The sequence below is a fragment of the Anopheles merus genome, chromosome 2L (genome assembly GCF_017562075.2).
Source record: "Anopheles merus strain MAF chromosome 2L, AmerM5.1, whole genome shotgun sequence".
NCBI lineage: Eukaryota > Metazoa > Arthropoda > Insecta > Diptera > Culicidae > Anopheles > Anopheles merus.
This window is the reverse complement of record NC_054083.1, coordinates 8,654,462-8,681,833: the sequence shown is the minus strand read 5'-3', so window position 1 is coordinate 8,681,833 and position 27,372 is coordinate 8,654,462. Positions and strand designations below refer to the sequence as shown.

Below are 27,372 nucleotides of genomic sequence, written 5' to 3'. Positions count from 1 at the left end.
ATTAGGCCCGTGTCTGTGCTCCATCGGATGCGATTTTATCGGAAAGCCTGTCAAAATTTTATATGGAATGTGACAGATAACTTTGGACTTTTTGATGGAATCAAAAAAATTTGATTTCGTCGGACGCCGCATCCTATTTTATCTGACAATCTAAACTCATGAATATAAACTCAGAAGAGAATTGATTCTGCAGGAAATGTTAGCCAGAAAGTAAACAAACACAATCTTGTTAGAGCCATGACGAATTCACGTGTTGATGAAGAAAAACTTATAATTTTGGTACAGGAGCATCCTTTTCATTGGAATCTTCGCGATTCGAGGTACAAAGATAATTTGTTATAAAAAGAAAACATGGGATATGATCGGAAAACAGCTTCAAATAAACGGTACGTATTATCTTCATCTTGAACGAAAGGGAGCAAGAAGCTTTGCTATCGAGGATGGTCGGGCCTAACACGGTGTTGGTAAAATTGTCACTTGTTACATGATTTTGTTAGCTACATCCTAAACCCGGAATCAACTACATCCGAAACCCGAAAGCAATAACATCCGAAAATGTCCAATAGAAAAACTGGAATAAAGATATACCATCTGCACATTCTATGACGCCGGCAAATGGAAATGTGTGATGTTGAGTCCCACCATCCTAAGCAGTTCAGAGCATTTTAGACGCTTTTCGCTGGCAGGTGCATTGGTGATAGCAGATTCTTTCATTTATTTTATGTTTTTTTAGCCTTAAAGCCCCTGCATGGATTTCTGCATGAGGGACCTAATTTCCATACTAATTTCAAATATCACATCCCTATAAGCATAATTACATGCAACCCTACCGTATCAATTCATGCCAGCCTACCGAATAATTACCGCAAAACTCTTATGTACGAATTTGTGTGTTCTCATACCATGTTGTCTATAAAGAAGTATAGTTCATGAAATTGCTCCGGATGAAACTAAACATAGATGTTTTTGATTGCACTTTTTTATTAATAAATTACACTTTTTATCCCACATGAAATTTTACGGGCCAGTATTGAAAGTAACGTCCGAAGAAATTGTGATATTTTGAAAGAAAATTCATTATTTTATTAACACCACAAACTATACGAAAATTGTTGCACCACAATCAGCCATTTAGCAGGAAACAAAATCATTTAAAAAAAATTTCAGTAACTATTTAGAAATACGAACAAAATGAGAAAAATATATGTTACCGAGACATGTTTACGTATTATAGATCTATTTGTAGCATTATATTATATCAAGCCATGTGATTAAAGAAGTAATATTTGAAATAATCTCTTAAATCCTTTGCCTGGTGAGATGAATGGTTGTTAGCTCTATTATAATTGATATCTGAAGTCATTGTGTTTTTAGCTGGATTTGGTAGTGATTCTTTGAATTCCATACAAATATTGTGTAACAAACATGTTGTTTGGACTATTAACGTGACATTCTCTGGAGTTACTTGCAATTCTGTTTTTAAGCATCGCCATTTAACGACTAGTATGCCAAAAGCACATTCAACGCAACGTCTTGCTATGCTTAACAATTCATTGAAATGAAGTTTGGCTGGATCTTCACTATCTGGGCAGGGACGCAGTAAAAATGTTTTCAATGGGTAGCCTTGATCGCCAATTAGCACGTGAGGCACATCTTGTCTAGTGCCAGGAAGTGGCTTGGGAGGAGGAATATTCAGGCGATTCGACTGTATCAGTTGAAACAACGTTGATGACTTAAAAACACCACTATCACAACAACTCCCATATTCGCCAACATCAACGGCTTTAAATTTGCTATTGGCATCAGCTACTGCTTGCAAATGCAAAGAAAAACATTTCTTGTAATTGAAATATTGAGTACCGGATTTTGACGGTGCCTTCACCCGTACATGTTTGCCATCGATGGCACCAATGCAATTAAGAAAATTTCCGTTTGTTAAGAAACTCTCTTCCACTTTGTTGAACGCAGACGTTGTTGGAAAAGAAATGAACTTTTCGTTCAATGTCTTCCAAATTGCTTCACATGTTTCATAAACAATTGTACTAATCGTATAGTGAGCGATGCAGAAAATGAACGACAGTGATTTGAACGGCAATCCTGTAGAAAGAAATCTGAAAAATAGAAGAAAAAACTTTGTTTAGACATTGATATTAAATCATTTTTTTAAAAGCAAATACTATTTTATCTGATTATAGCACTACATAATGCAGACGCGAGCGTATAAATCATTAACTAAAATTGTAAATTCCAAAAATAAATGGAGAAATTTACGCGACACATTCTCGCGACAACTCGCCGAACTAAATCAGCCATCTGGATCGGGATACAAGCATGTTCGATGGAAGTACTTTGAGCAGATGAGCTTCCTGAAGGATACGCTTACATCCCGACCCAGATTGGGAAATTTGGAATATGTTTGTGAAAACGACTCATTTGTAACGCAGCCAGTGGATATTTCGTTAAAGGAGGCAACCGGAAAAACGGCGACAAGATGGTGCTGTTTTGGAGGAGCTAGCTAATTTAGAAAAAGAGAGACATGATATGTTAAAAGAGCGTAAAGAGACAAGTGGTAACTATCATGCTATGAACAGTTTTGTTCCTCTTCTGGATTCCTTGTCAGAAGAGGATTAAATGGATGCTCGTGAGCAAATAATACAATTTGTTCATAGGGTAATACGTGAAAAAAAGGATATTAGAAATAGTTATTTTAGTACATTACTAGATACTTAAAGAATTATTATGAACTATTTTTATGCACTAAAACTAAGACAAAATAAAAAAATTTGAACTATACAGCGCCTACCACAACTATATGGACAGTCGTTTTTCGCGATTTGCGGAAAATCCAGTTGTGCAAATAACTATTTCACATCTTCGTATATTTTTTGAAAAAAAAATTTAACACGTTTTTACACGACTTATGACAAAAAACAAATTTATGGTCGTACCATAACTACAAAGACACTTCAAAAAACAGGTTTTATGTGCTATCTAACACATTTAAAAATCATTAAAAAATATGAATAACATATTCCTGAAAGGTTTTAAAGAAATATATGTTTGGACGATTTTTAAAAGTTTTTATAACTTATTTTAAAGTTTTATAAGTTTTAAAAGAGTAATTATAAAAATGTATTTTTTTATATAAAAAAACACTAATTTTTTTTTCGCCTGTAATTATTGTTTTGAAAATGCAAACCAAAGTATGTAGAAAAAAATCAAAAATTATTTTGAAACTGCCATGAGAGCCTTATCAATTTTGTGAACAACGGTTCAAAACTGATCCGATCAAACAAAACCGACACAAAAAGCTCAACAAAGATTTTTTGGCCGAATCTAAATATTTGCTGCTGTTACATACATAGTTGAGGAATGTAATCCTAGTCTGATATTTTTTTCCTCCCACCACCCACTTCACCATCGATGTTCTCTTAGACCGCTACAAAGTCAAGATCAACAACTCCAAAGACAAAGACAAGACCAACAGCTCCGACTACTGATTAGTAGTTCTGGACAACTACGGACGGTTCCAGGTTTGGAGTGTTGGAACCTACCTTCCGCTTCCGATTTTGGCGGAGTCATTCGGATCTGGATTTTTTTTATGAATTTGCCTATCATCCATGTGTAATATCCTTGATCGGAGGAAGCAAAACATCCAGTCGCATGATGGAGTTGGAGCTGATCTGATCAGAAATTCTCATCGTGGAATGGTGGCCAACAAAATCAACGGCAGCTAGAACTCAAAAGAAGTTGGAAAGTATATTTCATGAGTAACCAAAATTATTTTACCTGCGGTGGAAAAAAACTAGATGCTAGAGCCATTATGAACTAGAGTGTAGGCATAGGTTCGACACCCGACACTATTAGATTAGCAAATTAGAATAGAATTAGAATTAGAATAGAATAGCAAAGACACAATTATTAGTTTAACATCCGCAATAATAATCTGCAGTAAATTCATCACATCCTAGACACAAACCGTACACTTGTAACTAAGGCTAGAATGATACAGCTAATGAAATAGCATAAAAAGTGGCGTGATCGTATTTACCAACACACTCAAAAGAAATAGTTTTTACAAGTATAAAATTTTAGATTAAACATTATCAGAACATAAATTACTGTAATTAGATACACAAATATTAGACATAAAAGTGCAATATGTTATAATCCGATAACTAGTTGTTAGTATTTAATAATAGGGAAAATATAATAGAGTTCATCCAATTGCGCAGTAAAATATTACACATGGAAGGACGATATTACCTAATGTACGCAAGAGTCACGTACGCATAATGCAGGAGATGGAGTAGGATAATTATTTGTAATCATGCATAACGGAGCGGATAAGCTGCCCATAAGCGCAATTTAATCATTCAATATAAAAGGAAGCTCGCGCGGAGCTAGAGATCAGTTGTTGTATCAGTTAAAAATCACGCAGTCAAGTACCCCGCACAAATAAGTTTAGACCAGTAGAAGCCAACCACACTGTTAAGTTTAAGTAAAATGGCAAATAAAGTCGTGTAACTAAAAGTGCAAATACATCCGGTCTAAAAATCTAAGATACGGCACTACATGATGACAAGTTCACTACATTTGTTTAGTTAAAACAAATAGAACAGCTTTTTCTTTGGTTTGTTTATTCTTCGATAATGTTTTGTTTTCCTTCGCCAAACGTTAAACTCAAAATCGCAATGCGAATCGGAATAGCACAGACACCATTTGCGATTCGCATTACGATAAAATCGCATCCGATGGAGCACAGACACGGGCCTTAGTGTGTAGTACGTAGAGTTGTATGCAGCACGTGTATGCGTACTTCGTGTGATCGCGTACTGTAGTGTAGGTTTGTGAGCATGAGCGTATCGGTCACGGTCATTCTGTTTTACTCTTAATTATTTAACTTTACAGTACTCACATCATAATTAGTAAAGGTCCCCGAGACACGTGGACCTTTATTTAACATCAAGTCAAATAAAATATTTAGTGACAATTACTTTCCATTAAATGCTACATTACACGTACATTTGCTATATATTGATTGAAAACTGTGTGATTCAACTTCCGAAATTAGAGATACGTGGTTTCTCTCGACCCCCAATAATAGCAAATCTTGGAGACAGCCTCTTATTAAAATCCCAATCCCAAACGAATCCCAATCCAACCGCAATCCCAATCCTAAAACCATTCAGAATCCTTTTCAGAATCCCAATCAATTCGCAAATCCAAATCCCAACCTAATCGCTATTAGAATCCCAACCGAATCGCAATTCCAATCCCTGTTAGAATCCAGATCCTATTCGAATCGCAATCCGAATCCTAAACCGTATTCCAATCCCTATCGAATCGCATACGAATCCCAAGCTAATCGCAAACTCAATCCTATTCCGAATCCCAATTGAATCGCAAACCCAATCCCAATCATAATACCAATTCCAATCTAATTGCAATCAAATCCTGATCGGAATTGAATCTTTTGGGGATTCAAATCCTACAAACGGGATCCGATCCGATCGAATCTTTGTAGGAATTGAATCTTCGAATCTTCCGAATCCTGCATCTTCCAATAGTAGTAAGAACGTGCTTGCTTCACACCTTGCTAAATCTTGGCACCCTGCAACCCTGTACCTTGGCTTTTTCCGGTACACAAAAAGGGATGCCGTAGCATTGTTTCTAACTATCGTGGGATGACCCAAAATTGCGCCACAGCTAAAACTATATATCTTTCCAAGCATATTTCATAGCTGTAGTTTCGCTATTAGCCCTAAACAGCAGGGGCATTATGCCTGGTAGGTCTACTTCAACTAATCTCATGTCTTTTGTTTCCAATATTTTTGGAGGCCGGTACCCAACTTGATGCAATATACACTGACCTTCATGCTACATTTGATAGATAACCTCACTCTTTATTATTAGCTAAATTATCTAAACTTGGTTTTGGTGATGGCATTATTAGCTGGCTGTCCTCATACTTAAGTAATCGATCTTGCCGGGTTAAAACCGGGTCGTACTTATCTGAGGAGTTTTTTTGTACGTCAGGTGTTCCTCAGGGCTGTGTGCTAAGTCTACTTCTGTTTTCTTTCTTCATCAATGATGATTGTATTATCTCACCTCCTGATGGTCATCTCCTTTATGCGCATGATAACAAAATCTTTTTACCTGTGTCTTCTTCTTTTGATTGTTTGAGACATCAGCATTACTTCAAAGCACTTGTTCATTGGTGTTCATCCAATTTACTTCGCCTGTGCCTTGAAAAATGTTCTGTTATTTTTTCTCTCACTTTCTTTCTCCTATGTCATTTAACTATACTCTCTCTAACTCGTCTCTCTCTCGTGTTATGTCCATCCGTGACCTTGGTATTATACTTGACAGTCGTCTTAACTTTAAACTGCAGCTTGATGAGGTTCTACTAAAAGCTAATCGAACCCTTGGGTTTATTTTACGTTTTACCTCTATTTTTAGAGATCAAAGCTTCCTAAGAAACCTTTATTGTGCTCTGGTAAAACCTCTTCTTGAATACGCTAGTATCATCTGGAATCCTCCTACTATTGATGGCTGTTCGATAATTGAAAGCATTCATCGCCTCTTTACCAGGATTGCTTTTCGTCGTTTGTTCGGTGCTGCCTCACTACCTCCCTATGAAACGCGATTGGAGTTATTCAATCTTCACCCTTTAAGCTTCCGCCGCCAAGTGTCTCAGGCATGTTTTATTGGTGGCTTATTACTTTCTGATACTGATGCTCCTGATTAACTCTCGCCCATCTCGTTGTATGTTCCTTCTCGTTCTCTTCGTCCTCGTGATCCTCTGTCAATTGAAATACGTCATACTCTTTATACTTACAATGATCCTCTTCTATCCTGTTTCAGGTTGTTTAACCACTTTTACTATCTCTCTGATTTCGACTCCTCTCTTAACTTTTTCCGTAACCGTATCAATAAACGATGCGCAATCTCAGATTGCGCATATATTTTTCTGTCAAACGGATCGGTCTGATATATTTATCTGTCAAAAAAAAAATTATATATCTCGGACATATAATCTTGAAAATTTATGCGCAATCTTAGCGCAATCTGAAATTGTATGGAAATGACGTTTATAGCTCAGGGTTGGCTACGCGAATTGACTTATATTTTGATACACCGCTGGAGATAAAAATAGGAAAAAAAATTTGTGTGTTTTTTTTGGCGTACACTAAGTGTGTCATCGCCAACAGTTCGAAGCGTACTGAATTTGCAATCGCCGATTTTTGCCTTTTATACTCTCATTTTTGGTGCGCTACTTATCTGAGTTTTGAGTGCCGGCAGCGTTTTGCGGCAGTATAAAAGGAGAGCCAAACCGTGTTGAGCTTCATTCTTCCATCAGTGATCAAGGTGAATGGTTGCTATTTAAAAATTCTACAAAATCATCATGGGTCGCAGAAAGCACTGCACACCAGAGGAGCGAAAACACATTCAGGGGCTATATCGTGAGAACGTGCCGATCAAGACAATCTGCAAGGCGTTCGGCCGTTCGCGGACTTTTGTGGACAACGCCATTCGTAGCGAGGCTACGGGTAAGTCGACAGGTCGTCCGCGAAAAACAACGGCCGACGTTGACGCGCAGATTGTTGAGATGATCAGGGCGGACCCTTTCAAAACTTGCGCTCGTATCAAGCAGGAGCTTGGGTTGCAAGTTTCGGCGAAAACGGTGTCTCGCCGTTTACACGCCGCTGGGTTCTGTGCCCGGAGACCACGGAGGGTTTGTAAGCTGCTGCCGCACCACGTAGAAGCGCGCATTCGGTTTGCCGAAGAACATTTAGCTGCATCCATCTTTTGGTGGAGCATAATCATTTTTTCGGATGAGTCCAGAATCAATCTGGATGGTTCGGACGGCATTAAATACGTCTGGCGCCTTCCTAATCAGGCGTATCATCCGAAAAATACGATAAAAACCCTTAGTCACGGAGGTGGCCACGTAATGGTGTGGGGTTGCTTCTCCTGGCACGGCCCGGGTCCTTTGTTCCGTATCAACGGGACACTGAACTCGGAAGGGTATAGAAAAATACTTAGTCGTAAGATGTTGCCATACGCCCGACAAAAATCCGGAGACGAAGAGCATTACATCTTTCAGCACGATAACGACTCAAAGCATACATCGCGATTAGTTAAATGTTTTTTGGCAAACGAATCTGTGGTCAACTCTCAAGCGTCAGCTTAAGAACAAGCATGCACGTTCTGCCGATTCGCTATGGAGACACTGCGCGGATATGTGGAAAAGCATACCCAGAAGCGAATGCCGTAACCTCATCGGCGATATGGCCAAACGCTGTCAGGAAGTGATAGCGAATAACGGTCAACACATTGACCGTTAGAATGTGTTTTCGCTCTGTGGAACACCGCAACACCACCTCCCAACAACCACTTAAGCAGTCCTTTTCAGGGCTACCAAATATTTCTGACAAGAACTATGTCTTTCGGTCACAAAAAAAGTTCCTATTTTTATGTCAACCAGTGTAAAACGAATATATGCGCAATCTGAGATTGCGCATCGTGTATTAATAATACGGTAACCGTTATCTTTCTTCTAATAAATAATAAATAATAATTAAAGAGAATTGATTATTCTTCTTAGTTTTCATTTACTCTCTTTTTTCATTAAGTTTATGATAATCTCTACGCTCTACTTATGTTTTTTTTTCTTTCTTTTTTCTTTGCTACGTCAAGACTAGTTGAGTTAGGCTTAGTTTTTCATGAATTATTTTGTTTATTTGTTAGTGTTTATTTAGTTTTAAGTCTGTTTTAAGTTTTGGATTAAATAGATGAAATGAAATGAAAGAAAAACTTCTCTCAGAACTGAACATTCGCAGTTCAACCCGTGCTGTGAGAATGTATGAGTTTATGTGCAGCGAAATCTGTCTCTGAATCCCACTCCCCCACCCCCACACATCCACATAAACTCACCGTGCCCTCTTTAAATTTTGGCGCGCACGCTACGTACAACACACTGCAAGAGGTCGTTTTAACCGTGCGCGCTGATCAAAGTCGCCATAGTCCAATCGGAACGCCGACACTCCAAGCCACAGATTTGGTTTGAAGAAAAAAAGTTTTTCTGACCAAATCGACAACACACACGCGACGACACACATCGTCACATCGACACGCCGTCGATGAAAGTGATGATGAACTAAAAATAGAGGCGGTCCCGTGGTACAGTCGTCAACTCGAACGACTCAATAACATACCCGTCATGGGTTCAAGCCCAGAATGGACTGTCCCCCCGTAGCAAGGATTGACTATCCGGCAGCATGGTAATGAATTAAGTCTCGAAAGCCTGTACAGGTCGGCATGTCCGCGTAGGACGTAACACCAAATAGAAGAAGATCTAAAATAGATCCGTGGGGCGAGTGGGGCAAGGAGGGAGGGAAGGGACAAGTTAGGAGTATAAACAATTCGGAGGAGGAATGGGGGGACGTAGAACAGAACATAAGGCTGGAAATAGACGAACCGAGATCGTCGCGGTACCGCGAAATTCGCCCCTTTTTTATAACAGTAGTAGAACAGCTGGGCTGTCAAATTTTCCGCGCCTCCGATCGCGCCTGCTGTTTCACAGAGATACCCAACTTCGGTATTCCTGAGATTTTCGCGGTAGCGTGATACGATTCATTTTACTTTTTCTGGTGAATTCGTTTGAAAAAAAAGTGTAGAGAACGAGTTTTGTATTTTATTTGGCATAAACTATGTGATTGATTTGCAAATTGATAAAAAAATATTTCTTCTTGGCACATTCAAACGTCACCAGACCTCGGATGGTTCCATACACAATCCGCGATTATCTCGCCTAACTGCCAGATTTTATATCAGAATTGACAGCTCAAGTCATACCCGATTTTCGCGGTACCGCGACGATCTCGGATCGTCTGTTTCCAGCCTAAGCGTCAGTGGCCGCGTCAGTGGCCGCGTGTGTGTGTGTGTGTGTGTGTGTGTGTGTGTGTGTGTGTGTGTGTGTGTGTGTGTGTGTGTGTGTGTGTGTGTGTGTGTGTGTGTGTGTGTGTGTGTGTGTGTGTGTGCGCACTCGAGAACATTTTAGCTACTAATTTAGCTACTTTTCAGCGTTTTCAATCGCTTCTGATGTACGCTTACTCTCATTTGTCAATTTGCGGAAAGCGATCTCCTCTTATTTACCTACCCTTGCCTGTCACACATTAAGTGTAGTATTTTTTGTTCCGGCTCGCTCATGGAGGCGGAGCCCAACGATGAATCGGAGGAGGGCTTAACTACAGTAATAACTGGATCTTTTTGGCTCAACAACCGTTGTCGGTCAAGGCCTGCCTGTACCACTTGTAGGTTGGCTTTCAGAGACTTTTTGGATTACCCCCCTTAACAGGATAGTCAGTCCTATGTATGGCAGCACGGTCTATTTGGGGCATGAACCCATGACGGGCATGATGTTAAGTCGTACGAGTTGACGACTGTACCATGAGACCGGCTGATCGGGATAAGCCCACCTGTATATTTAACCCACTTTGATCCACACTGTAAACACTAATATAACACTGGCAAAACAATTTCCGCCCACCGTCACATCATTTTATTGAACTATATAGCGTTACGGGATTTTTTTGAAACCTAGCGCCCAGATGTTTCATCAAAGCTTTTCAGGTTTAACTTCTAATAACTCAATGAATAACCCATGTTTCGGCTCCAATGCTGCAAGAGAACAAAGATAAACTATTACTCTTTGTAAAACAATATGATTGTTCACACGAAGAGCACTAAAAAGTCCTTAAATTAAATTTAGAAGAAAAAATATATATACATCGCGGACGGTTTCGGCTAATATTCCCTGTGAAAAAACTTCATATAAGGCGATGAAAAAGAATGTATCGGAATAGAAAATTATTTCGAGCAAAATGAAGTAGCAGATCAGAATAGAAATACATGTCAAGTAGGATGAATTGTAAGCTCACATCGCAGTGACTTGGTAAACCCTGTAAAAGGCTTCAGAGATTGCAAAATCGTATTATGCGGTTAGCTTTGGGGTGTGGCCGACGAACGCCGTCTGTTGTTATGCTAGATATTCTTCAATGGATGTTTGTAGAGCAGAGGATTATGTATCAAACCATGACCTTTATGTTTTAACTTTTGGGGGGTCTTTTGTCAGGGTATTTAGGGGAAAGCATTGTTCGAGGATCTGACGTTCATCGGCACTGTACACGCAGAGCAAATGAGCCAAGGGTTCCTAACTAAATTTCACATGGTGCCAGAAATTCTTTGTTTTTCAAGGGGATTCAATTGTACAACAAATTACCCGAAGAAATCAAGAATGCGAGTAACTTGCCAGACTTCAAACGTAGGTGTGCGGCATATGTTAATCAAACTGTGTAATGTCATATTTGTGTAGAAGTCCTGTGTCACTATGGTATGTACAAGTGCACTAGTCATCATGAGCTTGATGATGATGATAATTTTTTTCTTGATATATGAAAACAAATTAGAAAAAATATAAAAGAAAAAGAAAACATAAGTTTGAGACACGCGCGCGTACAAGTGGACAATCGGATTTAGTTTGGGAGAGTTTGCTGTCTGCATGTCTGGGAGGTCACAGCGAGATTCACTCACTGATGATGGTAAGTGGCCAATTCCAGATACATTAGGTTCTCTTGCTTCGGAAGGTAGTGCCCTGGTGCCATCGTTGTTACCAGCGGAACTGGCCATATGCCATATGCAGTGTGTCCTGATGTGTTGGATAGAGTTGACCCGTTTTTTCTTGATGAAACTACGTCGGTCGTCTTGGGTGTGTATATGACTCGGTGGATTCATTCGAATGACGTCCGTTGCCACTACTTGCTCGTAAATTTTTATTTCATTCAAAAACTACCTTAGAGTAATATTATCGTAAAGATACTTCCGTCCTTCTCAAACCTGTGTTGGGGTAAGACTTATCATCTTACTTACTTACTTATCCGGCGCTACAACCGCTTTGCGGTCTTGGCCTGCCTCAGGAGTGTCCGAAACCTCTCACGATCTCGCGCCTTCGTCTGCCAGTCCGTTATCATCATCAGAAAATAGGACTTAAAAGACTTATCATCATCATCAGAAAATCAACCGTAAAGCTGACTCCTCTTTTTTCTTGCGTCGTGTTGACAACCATAGATAGAAGTCACTAGCCCTCATTTAACGTCCAAACTCGTTGATAAGTGCTTGGCCCAGCTTTTGGAATGTTTTCCGACCTACAAGAGTTCCTAAGAAACTAGGATCACTCATTTTGTTTTGTTCATCACTCCAGCCTGCCATTGTACTATTTTCCTCGTAATGTTTCAACCATCGATGGATATCTACAGCGGAATCAGCTGTTGTGTCGACGTAATTTAGGTAGCACTGTAAGTAGTTTTCGTTAAATATAAAACACTCACAAGCGGAACACTCACAACAGGATATATAAGTGTGCACGTGGTGGGTATCGCTTTTCTCTTCTGTTGTAACATGAGAGCGTTAACAAGCTATAATAAAATACCGTTTCTCTAAAAGTGGTGTCTAAATATAACAGAGCACTTAACGCCCCAATCCTTTCTTCGATGTCCCTGAAGGAATATGGCTGTGCCTCCCGCTGTTCCCTTTCTGGTGTTGTTTGTACCTCGGCATAAGCTGCAGCATCAGTTCGATGAAGTGTCTCATCTTGTGTTAGTTCATTGTATTGGACAATACGAGTGGCCAGTTCTTTTTTGTTTCCGTCCGTAGCGATGCCACGTTCCTCGCATTGCTTCATCAAGCCCAAGTGGGTAAATTCCTCGACCAAACTCGCAACGGCTGCCACAATGTTGTTTTCCGTCGACTTTTTTGTCGTATTTCACTCAAGCCACTTAGTTTGCACTGCAAAGACCACCCACGTTGTGTTTCGACTATCCCGGCAAAACAATGCGATGGTTTGTGAGGTACCTTTCGTTCTAATTCTTCTAGTTGTCTCGTTTCCTCCTATAGCAATTCTGTCCAGTCTAGCTTTCAAGTCCCCACTCGCCTAAGATCGTCTGACGTCTCGCATGATACTTTTCGTTGTATTGGTGCTCTGCGGCTGCTGTTATTGTAGAAGTTAAGTTGTGTTGTGTAAAAAAAACGTAAACAGTGTTGTTGGCTGATCAAGTGGAAAGTTTTTTAATAATTAAGTTCTTAATTTTACGTAAGTAAGTGCCATTTTAACAAAAGTAAGTGGTAGAAGTCTTGCCCAATGTGTACTGGCTCCATCGGAAGCGGTACACGCATGTACCGGCGTAGGAAAATGGTGTGGTGAACAACACAGCACAAGACAGCGGGTAAGTTGTTAGCCAAACATGAGCATAATTATGAAGCAATTTAAAGCTAATCGTGATATTTTTTTATCCTTTATTGCAGGTATCCGTCCAACAGCAGGTGTCAGTGGCAAATGTGCAGAAAACTGTGTGGTGGAATGCGTAAAACAGCACTTTTGAAAAGTTAACTGTCCAGTGATGTTGTTGGGCTATGGTGATGATGGGCTATGGTTGCACGCACGCATCACAATGTGCAGGGACATTCACCGACAGAAAGATTATGTTCCGTAAGTATTATAAACAGATGTGGATGTTCATTTATAGTGCATCAAACACAATTATCATATGCATGCAATTTTGTTACATTATATTTCAGCGACATGCAGTTACACACAGAGCGAGAGTTTACAAAGGTAGATGTACGTGTTAGAGATTTGCAGTGCCGTAGGGAAATTAAGATTAGACAGAAGCACGTGTGGTTCGGTTGAAGTGATGATGAAGAATGAAGTTTTATTTGACACAAAATGGTCGGAGTTCATACAGCAGAGGTGTGTAGTTCAGAAAAGGGTAATTCAGATTTTGAGGTGTGACAGCTAACTGTCCTGCGTTGCACAAAGGGTGGTCCTGTGTACAACAGTACAAAACAGCCGCTACTAGTTGTCACGATCAACTGACGATGAAATGAGATCCCTTCGAACTATTTGAGAGGAATCGTCCTAAAGTTGTTCACGGTAAGTCAATTGTTTTGGTGCATATTAAACGCATGATACTTACATTTCCTTTTTCTTTTTTTATTGGTTTAGATACGGTAACATTTGCAGAAACCAAATACCTTTCCTTACAACAGGATGTGTCATAAACGGGATGGTGCAATTGCATATACGGTCTGTCGTACTGCAAAGGATACATAGTGTCCTATGACCCAACACACCCAACGATAACGGGACGCGATAATTGTCGTACAGTTCTTTAAATTGTCGTCCTATTATTGTGTAGATATGTTTTTGTAGGGCATTTGCGTGAACGGTGCGGATTGAACGTTTTACGTGTAGTATAGTTTCGTGTTTTGTAATACATCCGTGAACGGAATCCTGTTTGCATTCGTTGAATGTACGTAGCCAGGTAGCGTAGGGACACTGTATGTGATAGACTGATAATGATAGGAAAAATTTAACGTAAGGGAAGGTAATAGATGTGATAACTCAATGTTGTGTTAGAATGATAGAGAAAATATATTTTTTTTAAATTAATCACGATCCAGCTAGCTAGATTAACTAGTCATGCACAAAAATGATCACCATGTGCTGTACAAAAAATAAATTCAATATATTTACATATAATTAGATAAGATATGCTACCTTACCAGTAGGAAGCAATTGTGATTATGTTTATGAACGTGATGACATTTGTTGATGTTGTTTGTTATTTCGCTTTGTTCGCCATGCTAGGACGTTATTACAGGCAAGATTCATGGCAAGATTGCTATCCTAATGCTTTTTACACAAATGTGTGAGGGTGAGCATTAGAGATGGGTTCGCCGGATCGCACCCACGGTTCCGCTCCGATTCCGGCAAGTATGATTCCGATTCCGACTCCAGAGAAACGGAATCGCTAGTTCCACCGGAATCGTCCGGAATCGCCCGGAATCGCCCGGAATCGTCCGGCATCGTCCGGAATCGCCCGGAATCGCCCGGAATCGTCCGGAATCGACCGGAATCGACCGGAATCGCCCGGAATCGCCCGGAATCGACCGGAATCGCCCGGAATCGTCCGGCATCGTCCGGAATCTCCCGGAATCGCCCGGAATCGTCCGGAATCGACCGGAATCGCCCGGAATCGACCGGAGTTGCCCGGAATCGCCCGGAATCGTCCGGAATCGTCCGGAATCGATCGGAATAGCCCGGAATCGACCGTAATCGTCCGGAATCGTCCGGAATCGTCCGGAATCGTCGGAATCGCCCGGAATCGACCGTAATCGCCCGGAATCGACCGGAGTTGCCCGGAATCGCCCGGAATCGTCCGGAATCGTCCGGAATCGATCGGAATAGCCCGGAATCGACCGTAATCGTCCGGAATCGTCCGGAATCGTCCGGAATCGTCCGGAATCGTCGGAATAGTCGGAATTCCATTTCATTTCATGTCATTTATTCAGTGCATAACCTAATACAAATAGATACAAACAGTAACACAAGAAGCTAGATTGCATGTCGAACGATATTGAGGAACTCAGTGCGCGACATTCCTGGCTCAAATGTACGACAGCCAGCATTGACAGATGCGCGGCGGCCGGAACGTGAACAGTCGCAATCGACCGGAATCGACTGAAATCGCCCGGAATCGACCGGAATCATCTAGAATCGTTGGAATCGTTCGGAATCGACCGGAATCAACCGGAATCGTGAGGAATCGTAGTCAACCAATAGTAGTAAATGTTAGAAGCCACATTTAATACGTATTTTACTTTTTCCGTCATTGCTTTGCATGCACCTCCGGCTAGTATGGCTTCCCAAAAATGTTTGGAGTGTTCATGAAACCTCTTAGTATACTGGCAACAAAAGAGCTTACCCGGAACCCGGAACAAAAGAGGTAAGGAATCGAACCTATAAAGGCCATGTTATTAAAGTCGTACGACTTGATAACTGTGTTCATAATTAGAGACGTGCGTAGCTTTAGAAATCAAAATAGTACAAATGTAAGAATCTTATTAGTTGTTGATTAACACTAGGTTTACGGTACCAGTCAATTTGACGGAATTTTAACTTTGCAGTGAAATACGAACAATACCTTTTGTTTAATTTCGTTTTCTTTTCTTTTCGTAAACTCATCATAACATACTATAAGTTTCTAACTTAAAACTATATTTACATTATATATTAGACGTTTCAAGTCATTCATACGTTCACTGCTAATTCATGATGCTATAATCACCTATAAATTAATTTACAAAATTTGGTTCAAAAGTTATTCACATTTTCTTATCTATTATAAAATTCTATACTTCAAGCAATACGGTCTTTTCGGACCGTTGCTCCTGAATAAAAATTAAAAATCTATAGTAACTTAAACACTCATTTAGATTATTGGAGCCTCTATTTTTTGCAAATCGAATGCTGATTCATTACAGTTGTAGGTTTTTGAAATTATGTTGGACAAAAATCATTTCTTTTAATTTTTTTGACGTCAACCTATTTCTTTTCTCCGTTAAGATGTAACCTGCTTTTGAAAATATGCGTTCACAAGGAACAGAAGACGCAGGAATACTGAGATATTTTTTAGCAAGCGTTGATAATATAGGATATACTACTTCTCTTTCCTTCCACCAGATAAATGGATCGCATTTTACCTGTAGATTTTGTTCAGACAAATAGCGATCCAGTTCAATCGCGGCAAGAATTCTAGAAGGACTGATTGAATGTTCTGTATTGCGAACTTTTTTTAATGGTTGCCAAATATCCTCATCACTATCGCTACCGTTATCGCTTTCCTCGAGTCTATCAATGCTATTAGTGTTATAATGTGGAAGCATCTTTTGAATTATTTTTTCGTATGTGTCTTGGTATTGCGCATAGTTTCCCAAAAATCCTACTTTTTTAAATCTTGGGTCTAGGAAAATTCCGCATGACACAATTTCTAAATTATTTGTTGCCTCAAACCTGTCTTCAAGTCCAACTATTAGTACGTCTACTAGTTCAGCTACCTTTTCATGAAAGATTTCTTTCTCTCTTTTTTCCTTCATTTTTTGCAATAAGGACCTAGTTAAAAACCCCATTATTGAAATTGTCACTGTTTTTTCTGCCATAATTTCGACGGTAACTGTGTTAAAAAGCTTCAAGATTTTGGTAGCCTGTTCTATGATGCACCAATCGTCTTCATCTAGCTTGGATTTGATTTTCAGTGTGGCAATACACGATGCTAGTGGGATCCTATTTTGTTTAATACGATCTAACATGTCGTACGTGGAATTCCATCGAGTGGGACAATCTTGTTTTAGTTTTAGTTCAGGGTGATTTAAACTCGTTTGCATTTCAGAAAGCTTATTGGCAGCTTTTGAGCTTTTTTTGAAGTGCATGACTACATTTTTAACTTTCTCTAATGTAGACGAAATCTTAGGAAGTGCATCTTTAACTACTAAATTTAAGGTATGGGCACCACACGGGAGATGAGAAATATTTAAAAGTGTTGCAGCTGATAGCATATTGCTAGCGTTATCTGTAACCAAAGTGACTAATTTGCTGGTAATATTAAAGGAGTCAGTTATATTCGTGATCAAATCAGCTACATTCTTCCCGGTGTGACTTTTGCAAAACTCAGAGCAATCTAATAACTGTGAACACAGTTCGTATTTACTGTTAATATAATGTGCTGTAACTGCACAAAAACTATCATTATTGATACTTGTCCAACAATCAGCAGTTAAAGAAATTGTTGATGCTGTGAGTAAGTTGGTTTGCACGACTTTGAGCGTATCGTTATAAAGCGCTGGTAACGCACCGTTTGAAATACTCTTTCTTGTAGGTAGAACGTATTTAGGGTTTAAAGCCTTAACAAAACGCGCAAAATACTCGTTTTCTACTACAGAAAACGGTTGATACTCTTTACATATCATTAAAAGCAATAGAGTATCAATTTTTTTCTTCGATTCTGCGCTCATAGCCTTATTGGATGGGAAATAATTGGCCAGCGGGCTGCTCACGTTTCTTTCTGCTGAGGTACATTCCAACGGTGAATCTAATTCAGAATCAGTTGTCGATGGAGGGTTATTTCTATGCAACGGAACAGTAGGATGTTTACGACTGAGATGCCGTTTCAAGTTAGATGTTGAGCCCTTAGTGTACGACACTACCTGTTGGCAGTAACGACATTTACCTCCACCTTCAGATTTCACGTAATGCAGCCATACATCGCTGGTTGGGAGTGCCATAGTGCGAAACTGGAAAACACACAATTCAAATGTATTTCTAGTTTACTAATACTTCTAAAACAGCGATCAATTTTTCCTTACCTATTACTCTATACCCTAGAAATGGTCAGAACGTCACCGCAAAAATTCAGCAATCACCGGTGCGCTAAAGGATCGTTCTTACAAACTTCACAGCACTTGTACTTGTACAGCTGAAACGCGATCACTTTCAGCAATTCAAATGGTGAGAACGTTACCGCAAAAGTTCTTACACACGCTCTAGGCTTTTGTACTTGTAGCTTCACATTGGTTGTTTACTGATCGACGGTGCACCAAAAGATGTTTCTAACACAGCTTACAACACTGACTTGCAATTATTTGTGAGAAAAAAAACTTACTGGCACTGGATAACTAAGCGGTATTAACTGACCCTGTTCACGCTGTTGTGTGCTGGTGCGATCTCTTGTACTGTTTTGGTCCTTCTGACCTATTCAACGATCTTCTGGCTCTTTAAATATTAAAAATTCTTAACGGTCAAATCGATCGCACACTACGAAAGAAGTTGGCACAGGACAGCAAAAGCTAGTCACACCCTGTGCGGGTGTAACAGTGATCGGCTTTATCAATGGAATTGAACACACACTGTCGCTTCATTGGCGAAGTGTGCAAAACTTAACGGTCAAATCGATCGCACACTACGAAAGAAGTTGGCACAGGACAGCAAAAGCTAGTCACACCCTGTGCGGGTGTAACAGTGATCGGCTTTATCAATGGAATTGAACACACACTGTCGCTTCATTGGCGAAGTGTGCAAAACTTAACGGTCAAATCGATCGCACACTACGAAAGAAGTTGGCACAGGACAGCAAAAGCTAGTCACACCCTGTGCGGGTGTAACAGTGATCGGCTTTATCAATGGAATTGAACACACACTGTCGCTTCATTGGCGAAGTGTGCAAAATTTAACGGCCAAATCGATCGCACACTACGAAAGAAGTTGGTACAGGACAGCAAAAGCTAGTCACACCCTGTGCGGGTGTAACAGTGATCGGTTTTATCAATGGAATTGAACACACACTGTCGCTTCATTGGCGAAGTGTGCAAAACTTAACGGCCAAATCGATCGCACACTACGAAAGAAGTTGGCACAGGACAGCAAAAGCTAGCCACACCGTGCGCGGGTGCAACAGTGATCGGCTTTATCACGAAACCATAAACGAACGAAATCTGGTGAACGTAGGATCGGCGATCCCTTACGAGCTACTCGAGAAATACGGCAAACTATAAATACCTTGAGGGGACAATCGACCCGCAGGTTTCGAGATTCTGGTAGCTTTAACTAACTAAATTAAAAGCATAAGAAATGTGCTTGCCGAAACAACCCGAACAAAAAGTTGAAGTTCTCACAGAAGAACTTTTAGTTGAAATCAGGCATCTCAACATATTTTTAGATAGCTGGCAAGGCTAAGCTAATAATAAAAATAAATAAAAACAAACTCGATGTTTTAGAAAAATAAAACAAATGTGTTTCTCTATAACTTAAACGAAAGAAATTATTTTTTCTACTTCGAAAGTTTACCTTCGGAATCGATTCTTGAACGAAACCTCAACAGATAAAAAGAGCGTGCTTGGTGTCAACCAATTTTGCTTGCTAATTTCTCCGGCTACGAACCGTTGTGATAAGATCGGTTTCGGAGCCTTTTAATGTCTTATGTGCATGAAGTTTGCGTGAGGCATCTCTTGTAACGGATTTTCGCTTTACCCAACTCGTGCGTAACGTTCAATACATTTGATCCAACGCTTTGGGCCAACGATGATGAAATGATATTGTTTTGAGCTGTGGGCATGTATCGCAGCGTTCTGCGCTTCCAACTAAGGTAAAAATATTGCACATGTTAAAAAGGCAAATGTTTTCTGCTTCTGATAAATAAAATAAATATGCTTCTGATAGGTCTGGTAGTAATAGTAAATCTGATAGTAAACATAACCTCCTGAGGGAAAATTGGGGTATATTGGGTTGACAACACCAATTGGAAGGGGCCCCTCAATCTACGGGATCATCAACGGGGCCCCCAAATGGCCGAGGCAATGGAGATTGTTCTTCGTATTATGGCTGTGTATGGCTGTATGTAGATGCAGCTGTAACGGTTTTTGGTCTTGTTGTATTCGCAAAAAATAAATAGTCGATAAAAACCATATTGAGTATTTTTATACCCTTCCCCCCTTCCTTCTAACCTGAAACCTTTCCCATTTCCCCTTCTCTTCGGTCCAGGGCCAAGAATGAAAATTTTATTTTTTGCATTAAAAGACACACACAATCCACTATCCTAGGCCAGGAATGTGAATACCATTTTTCGTGTGAAACAGCTGTCTGCTTTCGGCACACAATCGCAAAGCGGTAGCAGGGGCCCCGTATACAAGAACAGGACGGTTCATCCCAGCCAAGAGCGCACACAATGACATCGATTTAACCATTTCTCGAATGAAACCTCAACCCACTGAAACACCGTTGACCAAACGACCTTCCTAGGCTTTTTAAATCGACGCGAGCTTGGTGTCAATTTTTCCTGCTAATTTCTCCGGCTACGAGCCGGTGTATTGAAATTCTGTGTAGGGGCCTTTAAATTTTTGTCTGTGTATGATGTGTGCTTGTGGCTGTTGTAACGGGTTTTCATTGTGGTTAAACGCAGCGTTCTGTTCTGTGTTCTGTGCATTGGATTTTAGCAGCAAGTGTCTCCGCGTTTTTTTTTTGGTGAGCTCGTTCACCGACCATCCACACCAAGACACCAAATGGACGGGGCCCCTTATTGACGGGGCCCCTTACCGACGGGGCCTCCTTACCGACGGGGGCCCTTACCGACGGGGGCCCTTTATCGAAGAGTCCACATAATCGTTGGGGCCCCGTAAACCACCTTTGAGTTTTGGCTTCAATATAGCTGTATCGGTTTTTTATCTTGTCTTCACGCAAAAAGTTGTATGTCAATAGTGATAAAACATCATTTTAATATTAACATGGCCCAGTTCCTTTTTGGACGTATGTATACCACCCCTTCCCGATTTCCCCTATTTGTCAGTTGACCACAAAAGATGAGCAGGGCCCCGCGTGAAAATTTAAGGTTTTGGGTTAAAAGCAGGCACGCTCCTCGATCTCAGGCTTGAGATGTGAATACCATTTTTCGCGTGAAAGCTGTCTGTTTTCGGCACACATCTGCAAAACAAGTATAGGGGCCCCCAGCAAGCACAGGCACGTTTCATCCAAGCCAAATTGAAAAGCGCACACATCGATATCGATGGAATCGTTTCTCGAATGAAACCTCTACCCACTGGAGCACCGTTGCTTGCTTGGTGTTAGTCAATTTTTCCTGCTAATTTTACCGGCTACGAGCGGGTGTATTGATATTGTGTTTCGGGGCCTATAAATTTTGGTTTGGGTGTGTTGTATGCTTGTGTTGTGTAACGGGTTTTCGGTGGTAGTTAAGCACAGCGTTCTGTGCATTCCATTTTAGCAGCAATCCAAGCGACAAATTCAACGCACTTTCTCACTCTCTCAAGTTTACCGATCTATTAGGTAGAACGAGAAAGCATGTCGATTTTGTTAGTTGGGAGTTGCTCTGCGTGGTTTTGGGTTTAGGTGTCTCGTGCACAGGCCACCCACACCAGCAAAGATTGACGGTTTCTCGCTCTGCCCAATACTTTGCGCCAACGATGATGAGGTATTGATTTGAGCTGTGCGCGCGTGTTGCAGCGTTCTTCGCTTGCGACTTTGATGCCAGTATTGGCAGATTTCTTAGAACATTAAATGTGCTGCTTTGAGTAGTATGGGGCCCCGGTTTTCTGCAGTACGGGGCCCTCGACAAAATACAGTGAGTAAAGCGATGGGAAAAAATGAATAAATAAAAAAAGTTTTTTTTTAAACTAGATTATAAAAGTCCCATCCGGAGGGGGGGGGGAATAGATACGAAGTCGAACATCCACAATGACGAGGGCCCCTAGATCGCCGGGGCCACTGGCGGCCGCCCAGTCCGCCCACCGTTTAATGCGCCACTGGGCTGTTCGACTACAGCCAGGGCGATGTTTAATCTCACCCTACTGGACACTGTGCTGCAGCCAGGGTGATCCAGAGGGGACGAGGTAGCTTGCCGTCCCGGATGCAGTCGAACAGGCGTCGCCAATTGCGCCTCGGCTACAGCCACAGCTTAAATAGAGGGCGATGAGCCATGCCGCCCTGGCTGCAGCCCCGTTGCAACGGGACACACATTTTTTTCCAGTCAAAGCATCGAGGAACCATGTCGCCCGAGTTTTTCATCTCTGCCGCCCGTCATTGTAGAAATACATCGCTGCTGCCCTGGGGCAAGCATCATCGCGGCATCATCATCATCGGCAAGCATCATCGCGGGATCATCATCGTCATCATCATTGCAATCATCATCGTCGTCACCTCATCGCCGCCGTCCCAGGGAGCGGCACAGCAGCAGCATCACCGCTGCGTTATCGCCATCGCGGTGAGGGCCGAGTGTAGCAGCAACCGCTGCTCAGCGCGACAACATCGGAGTTCAAACATCTTGGCAGCATCGGCCGGAAGGGTGTCACCACGCCGGTATTCCCTTAGTGGAATACCCCCGCGTCGGTTCGACCCCTTCGGTATTAAAAGGGGAAGATGTTGTGGGCAGCCGTGCCGACCCCTGGACTTGTCGTGGCAGTTGCGCTGCCACCGGTCAACCTCCAGGAGGACGACAGTGTGTCACGCGCAAGGCTTAGTGTGCGCCGAGCGCACGATGAGAGTGAGTGCGAGCCGATCGAGCAGGAGCTCTCGGCAGGGGCGCTTGGTGCGGCTGGTGCGCGGCCACCGCAATTGTATCATTTTAAAGTGTTCAAATTGTTTCATTATTTATATTATGTACATTTTAAGTGTTTGAATAAAAGCAAAAGTACCAAACACAACGGTTAATTAATTCTAATATTCTATTTCTTTCAATTTAGTCATGTAAAAATGAATAATGTATTTTTTAAATTTTGGTTTCAACGTAAACTTTCGAAGTAGAAAAAATAATTTCTTTCGTTTAAGTTATAGAGAAACACATTTGTTTTATTTTTCTAAAACATCGAGTTTGTTTTTATTTATTTTTATTATTAGCTTAGCCTTGCCAGCTATCTAAAAATATGTTGAGATGCCTGATTTCAACTAAAAGTTCTTCTTCTGTGAGAACTTCAACTTTTTGTTCTGGTTGTTTCGGCAAGCACATTTCTTATGCTTTTAATTTAGTTAGTTAAAGCTACCAGAATCTCGAAACCTGCGGGTCGATTGTCCCCTTAAGGTATTTATAGTTTGCCGCCGTTTATTCCTCGAGTAGCTCGTAAGGGATCGCCGATCCTACGTTCACCAGATTTCGTTCGTTTATGGTTTCGTGATAAAGCCGATCACTGTTGCACCCGCGCACGGTGTGGCTAGCTTTTGCTGTCCTGTGCCAACTTCTTTCGTAGTGTGCGATCGATTTGGCCGTTAAGTTTTGCACACTTCGCCAATGAAGCGACAGTGTGTGTTCAATTCCATTGATAAAGCCGATCACTGTTACACCCGCACAGGGTGTGACTAGCTTTTGCTGTCCTGTGCCAACTTCTTTCGTAGTGTGCGATCGATTTGACCGTTAAGTTTTGCACACTTCGCCAATGAAGCGACAGTGTGTGTTCAATTCCATTGATAAAGCCGATCACTGTTACACCCGCACAGGGTGTGACTAGCTTTTGCTGTCCTGTGCCAACTTCTTTCGTAGTGTGCGATCGATTTGACCGTTAAGAATTTTTAATATTTAAAGAGCCAGAAGATCGTTGAATAGGTCAGAAGGACCAAAACAGTACAAGAGATCGCACCAGCACACAACAGCGTGAACAGGGTCAGTTAATACCGCTTAGTTATCCAGTGCCAGTAAGTTTTTTTTCTCACAAATAATTGCAAGTCAGTGTTGTAAGCTGTGTTAGAAACATCTTTTGGTGCACCGTCGATCAGTAAACAACCAATGTGAAGCTACAAGTACAAAAGCCTAGAGCGTGTGTAAGAACTTTTGCGGTAACGTTCTCACCATTTGAATTGCTGAAAGTGATCGCGTTTCAGCTGTACAAGTACAAGTGCTATGAAGTTTGTAAGAACGATCCTTTAGCGCACCGGTGATTGCTGAATTTTTGCGGTGACGTTCTGACCATTTCTAGGGTATAGAGTAATAGGTAAGGAAAAATTGATCGCTGTTTTAGAAGTATTAGTAAACTAGAAATACATTTGAATTGTGTGTTTTCCAGTTTCGCACTATGGCACTCCCAACCAGCGATGTATGGCTGCATTACGTGAAATCTGAAGGTGGAGGTAAATGTCGTTACTGCCAACAGGTAGTGTCGTACACTAAGGGCTCAACATCTAACTTGAAACGGCATCTCAGTCGTAAACATCCTACTGTTCCGTTGCATAGAAATAACCCTCCATCGACAACTGATTCTGAATTAGATTCACCGTTGGAATGTACCTCAGCAGAAAGAAACGTGAGCAGCCCGCTGGCCAATTATTTCCCATCCAATAAGGCTATGAGCGCAGAATCGAAGAAAAAAATTGATACTCTATTGCTTTTAATGATATGTAAAGAGTATCAACCGTTTTCTGTAGTAGAAAACGAGTATTTTGCGCGTTTTGTTAAGGCTTTAAACCCTAAATACGTTCTACCTACAAGAAAGAGTATTTCAAACGGTGCGTTACCAGCGCTTTATAACGATACGCTCAAAGTCGTGCAAACCAACTTACTCACAGCATCAACAATTTCTTTAACTGCTGATTGTTGGACAAGTATCAATAATGATAGTTTTTGTGCAGTTACAGCACATTATATTAACAGTAAATACGAACTGTGTTCACAGTTATTAGATTGCTCTGAGTTTTGCAAAAGTCACACCGGGAAGAATGTAGCTGATTTGATCACGAATATAACTGACTCCTTTAATATTACCAGCAAATTAGTCACTTTGGTTACAGATAACGCTAGCAATATGCTATCAGCTGCAACACTTTTAAATATTTCTCATCTCCCGTGTGGTGCCCATACCTTAAATTTAGTAGTTAAAGATGCACTTCCTAAGATTTCGTCTACATTAGAGAAAGTTAAAAATGTAGTCATGCACTTCAAAAAAAGCTCAAAAGCTGCCAATAAGCTTTCTGAAATGCAAACGAGTTTAAATCACCCTGAACTAAAACTAAAACAAGATTGTCCCACTCGATGGAATTCCACGTACGACATGTTAGATCGTATTAAACAAAATAGGATCCCACTAGCATCGTGTATTGCCACACTGAAAATCAAATCCAAGCTAGATGAAGACGATTGGTGCATCATATAACAGGCTACCAAAATCTTGAAGCTTTTTAACACAGTTACCGTCGAAATTATGGCAGAAAAAACAGTGACAATTTCAATAATGGGGTTTTTAACTAGGTCCTTATTGCAAAAAATGAAGGAAAAAAGAGAGAAAGAAATCTTTCATGAAAAGGTAGCTGAACTAGTAGACGTACTAATAGTTGGACTTGAAGACAGGTTTGAGGCAACAAATAATTTAGAAATTGTGTCATGCGGGATTTTCCTAGACCCAAGATTTAAAAAAGTAGGATTTTTGGGAAACAATGCGCAATACCAAGACACATACGAAAAAATAATTCAAAAGATGCTTCCACATTATAACACTAATAGCATTGATAGACTCGAGGAAAGCGATAACGGTAGCGATAGTGATGAGGATATTTGGCAACCATTAAAAAAAGTTCGCAATACAGAACATTCAATCAGTCCTTCTAGAATTCTTGCCGCGATTGAACTGGATCGCTATTTGTCTGAACAAAATCTACAGGTAAAATGCGATCCATTTATCTGGTGGAAGGAAAGAGAAGTAGTATATCCTATATTATCAACGCTTGCTAAAAAATATCTCAGTATTCCTGCGTCTTCTGTTCCTTGTGAACGCATATTTTCAAAAGCAGGTTACATCTTAACGGAGAAAAGAAATAGGTTGACGTCAAAAAAATTAAAAGAAATGATTTTTGTCCAACATAATTTCAAAAACCTACAACTGTAATGAATCAGCATTCGATTTGCAAAAAATAGAAGCTCCAATAATCTAAATGAGTGTTTAAGTTACTATAGATTTTTAATTTTTATTCAGGAGCAACGGTCCGAAAAGACCGTATTGCTTGAAGTATAGAATTTTATAATAGATAAGAAAATGTGAATAACTTTTGAACCAAATTTTGTAAATTAATTTATAGGTGATTATAGCATCATGAATTAGCAGTGAACGTATGAATGACTTGAAACGTCTAATATATAATGTAAATATAGTTTTAAGTTAGAAACTTATAGTATGTTATGATGAGTTTACGAAAAGAAAAGAAAACGAAATTAAACAAAAGGTATTGTTCGTATTTCACTGCAAAGTTAAAATTCCGTCAAATTGACTGGTACCGTAAACCTAGTGTTAATCAACAACTAATAAGATTCTTACATTTGTACTATTTTGATTTCTAAAGCTACGCACGTCTCTAATTATGAACACAGTTATCAAGTCGTACGACTTTAATAACATGGCCTTTATAGGTTCGATTCCTTACCTCTTTTGTTCCGGGTTCCGGGTAAGCTCTTTTGTTGCCAGTATACTAAGAGGTTTCATGAACACTCCAAACATTTTTGGGAAGCCATACTAGCCGGAGGTGCATGCAAAGCAATGACGGAAAAAGTAAAATACGTATTAAATGTGGCTTCTAACATTTACTACTATTGGTTGACTACGATTCCTCACGATTCCGGTTGATTCCGGTCGATTCCGAACGATTCCAACGATTCTAGATGATTCCGGTCGATTCCGGGCGATTTCAGTCGATTTCGGTCGATTGCGACTGTTCACGTTCCGGCCGCCGCGCATCTGTCAATGCTGGCTGTCGTACATTTGAGCCAGGAATGTCGCGCACTGAGTTCCTCAATATCGTTCGACATGCAATCTAGCTTCTTGTGTTACTGTTTGTATCTATTTGTATTAGGTTATGCACTGAATAAATGACATGAAATGAAATGGAATTCCGACTATTCCGACGATTCCGGACGATTCCGGACGATTCCGGACGATTCCGGTCGATTCCGGGCTATTCCGATCGATTCCGGACGATTCCGGACGATTCCGGGCGATTCC

At 40.6% G+C, this 27,372-nt stretch overlaps 1 protein-coding gene across 1 annotated transcript in view; it reads right to left on the bottom strand.

Annotated features, from left to right (window-relative positions):
• Nucleotides 1-1,010: 1,010 nt before the first annotated feature.
• The window catches only part of LOC121594494 (putative nuclease HARBI1), a 44,768-nt gene continuing 18,406 nt past the window's right edge, over nucleotides 1,011-27,372 (bottom strand). The window contains exons 2-3 of the mRNA XM_041917796.1: nucleotides 3,555-3,733; nucleotides 1,011-2,111 (exon numbers count right to left, since the gene is read on the bottom strand). Coding sequence (XP_041773730.1) covers nucleotides 1,259-2,111; nucleotides 3,555-3,655 — 954 coding nt within the window. The 5' untranslated portion in view covers nucleotides 3,656-3,733 and the 3' untranslated portion in view covers nucleotides 1,011-1,258. The remainder of the gene's footprint in view (nucleotides 2,112-3,554; nucleotides 3,734-27,372) is intronic.